At 42.1% G+C, this 9,355-nt stretch overlaps 1 protein-coding gene across 1 annotated transcript; it reads left to right on the top strand.

Annotated features, from left to right (window-relative positions):
• The first annotated feature begins 420 nt into the window (after positions 1 to 420).
• LOC134221492 (uncharacterized) lies at positions 421 to 939 on the top strand. The gene has a single exon (XM_062700686.1). It carries the CDS (start codon positions 421 to 423, stop codon positions 937 to 939), a length of 519 nt encoding a protein of 172 aa, XP_062556670.1.
• Positions 940 to 9,355: the final 8,416 nt, after the last annotated feature.

Raw genomic sequence — 9,355 nt, forward strand, 5'->3', positions numbered from 1 at the left:
AGATGTTTTTACAACTCTTTGCAATTATCTTACAAGATTTAAATAAAATCACTTTTCAGACATGTTGGAAAAAACCCAAAATCTTCAAACGTTCTTGATTTGACTTATGTATTTTTTAGATTAAAAGTTTAATTTTAGCAACGAAATTATTTAAACGTTTTTTTTTTTGGAACGAATTTGTTTTTAACAAAAGAGTGGACGGCACTCAATGCATTCTCCTTTTCCATGTCAAACAAATAAATATCTGATCTCATGATGATGTTTTCGCAAAATCGCGTGCAGTGAGGCCACGATATCCTTCCGCTCAATTGCAGGGAAATATTATAATGTGAATGGTGAGTTCTCGTTATTAGTCGCAATCGCCGCTTGGCGCTGGTTGGTAACACAAACTGAATTACATCTCTGACTGAAAGTACTGAAATGGCCTTGAAGTTCATAGCAGTAACGTGCCTGACCGCTTTATCATTGACCAACGCGTCTGATATTATAATCAATAGTTACCGCATGGACCCGGAAACTGATCCCAAGTTCTTCGACCCAGGTACCCTAAGAATCACGAAAAAATCGCGAAATATGTTGGTAGTGTCTGGAAGCTATCAATCATTCGAGAACCTTGGTGACGATTATCAGTTTATGTACTGCTTGAAACTCAAAAGTCCCGTTACGGGCAACTATCGCATAGTTTTGCAACGACAGATGCCCGTCTGCGAGTTTATGGATACGGACACGAACATATTACCAAAGTTGAGAGAGGTTTCCAATATCTCCAAACAAGGGGAGTGTCCTGTCCCCAGAGCGAACTACACCATTCAAAACTTCAAAGTTGCACTTCCGGAAACCTTACCTTTGTCTCCAGGGGACTATCTGGTCGTTGGACAGTTCATAAAGGATGGAGTTATGCGGATGGGGCTGGAATGGGACTTTACAGTACTGCCGTAATCAAGTGTCAAATAATTTGTAATGGTAGTAGTGTATTAATAAAAAGGAATGATGAATAAAAAAGTATTTTAGAAAAAAATCTTAAAATCCACACATGTTGCATGTAGTGTCTGCAGGGCCGGATTTATGGGGGGGCCGGGGGGGCCGTGACCCCGGGCCCCCACAAATCTTTTGTACCAAAACCAACTTTTTTTGTACATTTTGGGGCCCCCACATACCGTCGGCCCCGGGGCCCCCTTCCGGCTAAATCCGGTCCTGAGTGTCTGGAATTGATAAGGAAAATACGGTTATATTTCCGGATATGGTTATTGTCTCTCTTTTAATATAATAATATTATACACAGAAAAAATAAAGAACCTAAAAAAAGTTTAAAGAACTCAACTTTGAGTACGAAGTTCAAATTTTTAACTCAATATTAGGTAGTTTTCTCACTCCCTCTCATGAATGATATTATAAACAAAGAGAGCTGCATCGACCCAACGTATGCTGTTCCGTGGAAGAAGCCAAATGTGAGTTGTTTTCACCATAGTCTGGAGTGAGTGAAAATAACATAAATTTGAGTTGGTGAAACTTCATAGTGGGTGAAAATTCAACACGGGAGTAAAGGCAAAGTACTCACCGGATTTTTTCGCATTTTACTTATTTTTGGCTTCTTCCACGCAAGGGCGGAATTGAGTGAAAGGAACCATAAAGTGAGTTGTTTCGCGGTTCCGTGTATAATTCCAATAATTATAAATACTTCGATGTGAAAATCCGAAAAATTGCAATCTTTAGAGCTTAGAGCCAAAACTAAAATATAAATGTAGTAGAAGGAATTGAAGTGGTAAAGAACGTTAAAGTGTTTACAGTAAAGATTCAATCAGTTTTTGTGGCTTATTTGCTGTGCAGAAAAAAAGAAGACGTTCACTTAAAAGTCAGCATGCGTGAATTCAATGAGGAGTTCCTCAACGGCTAAAGATCCTCGCACGTTCTGGCAATCCTCTCCGTAGCTAAAAGGCCGAAGATTCAGCGTAATTCGTTGAACTGGTATGTATGGGGACGACAGCGATGTACTTTATACCTGACGCAGGCCACCGACACTTTCCTCACCACTGTATTTACGCGCGGAATGTAGTGCAGCTACCGCAATTTGTATTTAGCCACCTGGCGGTATCCATGGCCGTTCGTTTCATGGTAATTCTGAACTATCAGCTTTGTGATTCGATGATCGTTTGGAAGAATAACTAGGAACCGCTAGTCGAACGGTAATCAGGCCAAACTCGTCTATCAGTGGAGTCAGCTCGTACAGCGACTGGACTGCTCGAGTGTCACCCAGTGGCTTGCCGGACGCTCTTTGTTCCTCAACAGCATCTTCAGTTAATCGATAAAATCCTCCGACTGCACAACCTTCTGCAAACATCGCTCTGTTTGCTTGTACTCTCTTTGCTGTAGTGATAGTCGAACCAACTTAACCTTTCCGTCCCCAACGTCTGTTTTTAAGGGCTTTCAAAAATCTAAACTGCTATAAAAAACGCATTTCTTGACCGATTCTTTCGCAACAAGTTGCATTCCATCCAGAAAGATCCCAATTTTTGATTTATACTAGTTTCGAGGCTACAGTACAGTTCCAGAATTATTCCAGATTCCGTTGGGGTCAGTTGTCCCCGGAAAAAGTGGCCATTTACAATTTTAAGTCAAAACAGGTCGTGCGACACCTCAAACTTCATGATTTCACAAAGCAATGATGCGAATGATATTTTTAGGGTTCCTGGCCCACTCGGACTCAATCTGGCCACATCGGTCACAATCCGGGGACCAACGGAATGGCCATTTTTTAAATTGTTTCAAAATAGGTCGTGCGACTCCTCAAATTTCATGATTCTACAAAGCAATGATGGGAATGATATATTTAGGTTCCTGACCCACTCGGATTCAATCCGGCCACATCGGTCACAATCCGGGGACTTACGGAATGGCCATTTTCTAAATTGATTCAAAATAGGTCGTGCGACACCTCAAACTTCATGATTCTACAAAGCAATGATGGGAATGATGTTTTTAGGGTTCCTGACCCACTCGGATTCAATCCGGCCACATCGGTCCCAATCCGGGGACCAACGGAATGGCCATTTTCTAAATTTATGCAAAATAGGTCGTGCGACACCTCAAACTTCATGATTTTACAAAGCAATGATGGGAATGATATTTTTGGGGTTCCTGGCCCACTCGGATTCAATCCGACCACATCGGTCACAATCCGGAAACCAACGGAATGGCCATTTTCTAAATTGATTCAAAATAGGTCGTGCGACACCTCAAACTTCATTATTTTACAATGCAATGATGAGAATGATATTTTTAGGGTTCCTGGCCCACTCGGATTCAATCCGGCCACATCGGTCCCAATCCGGGGACCAACGGAATGGCCATTTTCTAAATTTATGCAAAATAGGTCGTGCGACACCTCAAACTTCATGATTTTACAAAGCAATGATGAGAATGATATTTTTAGGGTTCCTGGCCCACTCGGATTCAATCCGGCCACATCGGTCCCAATCCGAGGACCAACGGAATGGCCATTTTCAAAATTGTTTCAAAATAGGTCGTGCGACACCTCAAACTTCATGATTTTACAAAGCAATGATGAGAATGATATTTTTAGGGTTCCTGGCCCACTCGGATTCAATCCGGCCACATTGGTCACAATCCGGGGACCTACGGAATGGCCATTTTCTAAATTGATTCAAAATAGGTCGTGCGACACCTCAAACTTCATGATTTCACAAAGCAATGATGCGAATGATATTTTTAGGGTTCCTGGCCCACTTGGACAATCTGGCCACATCGGTCACAATCCGGGGACCAACGGAATGGCCATTTTTTTAATTGTTTCAAAATAGGTCGTGCGACACCTCAAATTTCATGATTTTACAAAGCAATGATGAGAATGATATATTTAGGGTTCCTGACCCACTCGGATACAATCCGGCCACATCGGTCCCAATCCGGGGACCAACGGAATGGCCATTTTCTAAATTTATGCAAAATAGGTCGTGCGACACCTCAAACTTCATGATTTTACAAAGCAATGATGAGAATGATATTTTTAGGGTTCCTGGCCCACTCGGATTCAATCCGGCCACATCGGTCCCAATCCGGGGACCAACGGAATGGCCATTTTCAAAATTGTTTCAAAATAGGTCGTGCGACACCTCAAACTTCATGATTTTACAAAGCAATGATGAGAATGATATTTTTAGGGTTCCTGGCCCACTCGGATCCATTCCGGCCACAATCCGGAGGACCTACGGAATGGCCATTTTCTAAATTGATGCAAAATAGGTCGTGCGACACCTCAAACTTCATGATTTCACAAAGCAATGATGAGAATGATATTTTTAGGGTTCCTGGCCCACTCGGATTCAATCCGGCCACATTGGTCACAATCCTGGGACCTACGGAATGGCCATTTTCTAAATTGATTCAAAATAGGTCGTGCGACACCTCAAACTTCATGATTTCACAAAGCAATGATGCGAATGATATTTTTAGGGTTCCTGGCCCACTTGGACAATCTGGCCACATCGGTCACAATCCGGGGACCAACGGAATGGCCATTTTTTTAATTGTTTCAAAATAGGTCGTGCGACACCTCAAATTTCATGATTTTACAAAGCAATGATGAGAATGATATTTTGGGGCTCCTGGCCCACTCGGATCCATTCCGGCCACAATCCGGAGGACCTACGGAATGGCCATTTTCTAAATTGATGCAAAATAGGTCGTGCGACACCTCAAACTTCATGATTTCACAAAGCAATGATGAGAATGATATTTTCAGAGTTCCTGGCCCACACGGATCGATTCCGGCCACAATCCGGAGGACCTACGGAATGGCCATTTTCTAAATTGATGCAAAATAGGTCGTGCGACACCTCAAACTTCATGATTTTACAAAGCAATGATGAGAATGATATTTTTAGGGTTCCTGGCCCACTCGGATTCAATCCGGCCACATCGGTCCCAATCCGAGGACCAACGGAATGGCCATTTACTAAATTGATTCAAAATAGGTCGTGCGACACCTCAAACTTCATGATTTTACAAAGCAATGATGAGAATGATATTTTTGGGGTTCCTGGCCCACTCGGATCCATTCCGGCCACAATCCGGAGGACCTACGGAATGGCCATTTTATAAATAGATGCAAAATAGGTCGTGCGACACCTCAAACTTCATGATTTCACAAAGCAATGATGAGAATGATATTTTTAGGGTTCCTGGCCCACACGGATCGATTCCGGCCACAATCCGGAGGACCTACGGAATGGCCATTTTCTAAATTGATGCAAAATAGGTCGTGCGACACCTCAAACTTTATGATTTTCCAAGCAATGATGGGAATGATATTTTTAGGGTTCCTGGCCCACTCGGATATATTCCGGCCACAATCCGGAGGACCTACGGAATGGCCATTTTCTAAATTGATTCAAAATAGGTCGTGCGGCACCTCAAACTTCATGATTTCACAAAGCAATGATGGGAATGATATTTTTAGGGTTCCTGGCCCACTCGGATTCAATCTGGCCACATCGGTCACAATTCGGGGACCTACGGGATGGCCTTTTTCTAATTTAATTCAAAATAGGTCATGTGACACCTGAAATTTCATGATTTTACAAAGGTATGATGGGAATAATACAAGGGCGTGGCCAGAGTGGGCAGGTTGGGCTCAAGAATTCTCCTTGAAATCCTTGAAAAGTTCCCTTGGGAACTTCTAAATTCCTCCGGAAAGTAATCCACAAATTCCTCTGAAAATCGTTCGAAAATCTTTCTCATATAATTGTAATTTCTCCTTATCTAGAAACCCCTCACTAAATTTGTTTTTTTAGGAAATTCATGAGGAAATTTCTTGAAGATTTCTTTTCATCTCCAATTTTTCCTTCTAGACATTTCTTTGGCTATTATACCAGAAAAAACCTCCGGCATTTCCTTCAGGAATACATTCGTGAGTTCCTTCAAGAATACAAACGGAATTTCTTTTCAAAATTCCGCTAAAAGTTTCTTCAGAAATTTATGACAGAAATCCTCCGATTTCGCTTGTAAATCTATAAGAAATTCCTTCGGAAATTCTTCTAGAAACTTCTCCGGGTATTCCTCCAGGAACTCTTCCTCTAATTCCTCAAGGATAACTTTCAGGAGTTTTTCCGGTAATACCTCCATAAATTTAATAGCGAAATCCTCTAGGATTTCATTCTGGAATTCTTACCGCTATTACTTCAGAATATCTTTCAAGAATTCATCTAAAAATTTCTTTGGGAATGTATCCAGGAATTCGTCCATATATTTCCTCGGAAATTCTTCCAGGTATTTTCCCGGGAATTGCTTCAGGTACTTCTTCAGAAATTCCTTCAGGAATTTCTCCCGAAATTTTTCCGTGGAATTGTCCTGGAATGCTTTCCGGACTTCACAATTCACTCCAGAATTTAAATTCGGGTATTAATTTGAGAGTTCCTCCAAGATATCTTTCAAGAGTTCTTCCAAGTATTTCTTCAGAACTATCTCTGGGAATTCATCCGGTAATTTTTTCAGCATTTCATCTGGGAATTTCTGCAATAATTTCACCTGGTATTTTTCCGGGAATTCCTTCATATATTTATCCAGAAACTCCTTCATGACCTTCTCCAAGAATTAGTTCGGGACTTTCTTGTGAGAATTCTTCCGGAAGTGCTTGTGGGACCTCCACCAGGAGTTTTTCCAAGAGTTCCTCTGTGAATCCCTCCAAGAACTTCACAGGGAAATCGAGGAGGATATATGGCAGGAATTTCATGGGAAATGGAATTTCGGAAGTTCCTCTAGAAATTCAGCTCCGGGTATTCCAAAGACTGTTCCTCTGAAAATTTCTCCGGGAGTTCCAGCAGTAGCTCCTCCGGGAATTCATTCGGAGAATTTCTCTGGGAGTTGCTCTGGAAGATTTTTTGAGAACTCTTCCAGGAGTTCCTCCTGGAATTCTTACGGAAGTTCATTTGGGAGTTCATCCAAGAGTTCTTACGAGAGCTACTCTAAAAACTCTTCCTGTAGTCATTTAAGAAATTCCTCCTGAAGTTCCACCGGAAGTTTCTCCGAAAAATCCTCTGATAATTTCTCCGGAAATTCCTCCAGAAATTCCTCCAGGAGCTCCTCCGGAAATTACTCCAGGAGTTCCTTCTTAGAGGAACACTCGGGGGAACTGCCGTAGAAATTTTCGCAGGAATTCTCATAGAAACTGCCGGTGGATCTCCTGGAGGAATTCTCGTAGTAACTGCCGAAAGAGCTCCCGGAGGAATTTCAGGAGGAACTCCTAGCAGAATTCCTAGAGGGACTCCCAGAGAAACTATTGGAAGAACTTTGGGAGGAATTTCCAGCTAAATTTCTGAAAAAGGACTAAATGATTTCCTGAAAAAAGACTGCATGATTTCCTGGAAGAGCTACTGGTAGAACTCCCGGAGGCATTCTTGAAATAACTTCCGGAGGAATTTCTGAAAAAACTCCCGGGAGAATTTTCAAATGAACCCCCGAAGGAACAGCCAGTGAAACTACCAGAAGAATACTCGAAAAAAATCTTGGATAATTCATCTTATACACAAATCTTGTCTAACTGAAACTTTTTAGGGGTATATAGCTGAGCTGGATCATCATCTTCATCAGAGGACCTCCTGGAGATTACCTTCTCGGTGGAGCTTCTGGAGGATTTTCTATATAAATTCCTGAAGAAGCCTAAATGTATTCCATAAAGAAAGCTTGAATGAATTCCCGGAGGAAATTCTGGAGAAATACTCAGAAGAGGTACCCCCGTAGGATCTGCCGATAGAACTACAGGTATAATTCTCGGAGAAAATCCTGCAGGAACTCTTTGAGGAACTGCTGGTGGAATCCCAGGAGGAACTCCGAGGGGAATTTTCAGAAAAACTCCTGGAGGATGTCCCAGTAGAAATCTTGAAGTTTCCACCGGAATTCTATCAGGATTTCTTTGGGAATTAATCTAGGAATTCCTCCGAAAATTCCATTATTGATTTCATTTACGGTATAATTTCTGTATAAATTTTCGGTGGAAACCCTGGGTGTCTGGATTGTGACCAATGTGGTCGGAATGAATCCGAGTTGGCCAGGAACCCTAAAAATATCATTCTCATCATTGCTTTGTGAAATCATGAAGTTTGAGGTGTCGCACGACCTATTTTGAAACAATTTAGAAAATGGCCATTCCGTAGGTCCTCCGGATTGTGGCCGGAATGGATTCGAGTGGGCCAGGAACCCCAAAAATATCATTCACATCATTGATTTGTAAAATCATGAAGTTTGAGGTGTAGCACGACCTATTTTGAATCAATTTAGAAAATGGCCATTCCGTAGGTCCCCGGATTGTGACCAATGTGGCCGGATTGAATCCGAGTGGGCCAGGAACCCTAAAAATATCATTCTCATCATTGCTTTGTGAAATCATGAAGTTTGAGGTGTCGCACGACCTATTTTGAATCAATTTAGAAAATGGCCATTCCGTAGGTCCCCGGATTGTGACCAATGTGGCCGGATTGAATCCGAGTGGGCCAGGAACCCTAAAAATATCATTCTCATCATTGCTTTGTGAAATCATGAAGTTTGAGGTGTCGCACGACCTATTTTGCATCAATTTAGAAAATGGCCATTCCGTAGGTCCTCCGGATTGTGGCCGGAATGGATCCGAGTGGGCCAGGAAGCCTTAAAATATCATTTCCATCATTGCTTTGTAAAATCATGAAGTTTGCGGTGTCGCACGACCTATTATGAATCAATTTAGAAAATGGCCATTCTGTTGGTCGCTTGATTATGACCGATGTGGCCAGATTGAGTCCGAGTGGGCCAGGAACCCTAAAAATATCATTCTCATCATTGCTTTGTAAAATCATGAAGTTTGAGGTGTCGCACGACCTATTTTGCATAAATTTAGAAAATGGCCATTCCGTTGGTCCCCGGATTGGGACCGATGTGGCCGGATTGAGTCCGAGTGGGCCAGGAACCCTAAAAATATCATTCTCATCATTGCTTTGTAAAATCATGAAGTTTGAGGTGTCGCACGACCTATTTTGAATCAATTTAGAAAATGGCCATTCCGTTGGTTTCCGGATTGTGACCGATGTGGTCGGATTGAATCCGAGTGGGCCAGGAACCCCAAAAATATCATTCCCATCATTGCTTTGTAAAATCATGAAGTTTGAGGTGTCGCACGACCTATTTTGCATAAATTTAGAAAATGGCCATTCCGTTGGTCCCCGGATTGGGACCGATGTGGCCGGATTGAATCCGAGTGGGTCAGGAACCCTAAAAACATCATTCCCATCATTGCTTTGTAAAATAATGAAGTTTGAGGTGTCGCACGACCTATTTTGAATCAATTTTGAAAATGGCCATTCCGTTGGTC

The sequence above is a fragment of the Armigeres subalbatus genome, chromosome 3, assembly GCF_024139115.2.
Source record: "Armigeres subalbatus isolate Guangzhou_Male chromosome 3, GZ_Asu_2, whole genome shotgun sequence".
Taxonomy (NCBI): domain Eukaryota; kingdom Metazoa; phylum Arthropoda; class Insecta; order Diptera; family Culicidae; genus Armigeres; species Armigeres subalbatus.

Bases quoted from the DNA above. Each gene is read 5' to 3' on its own strand.
- LOC134221492 (XM_062700686.1), top strand. From the start codon at position 421: ATGGCCTTGAAGTTCATAGCAGTAACGTGCCTGACCGCTTTATCATTG.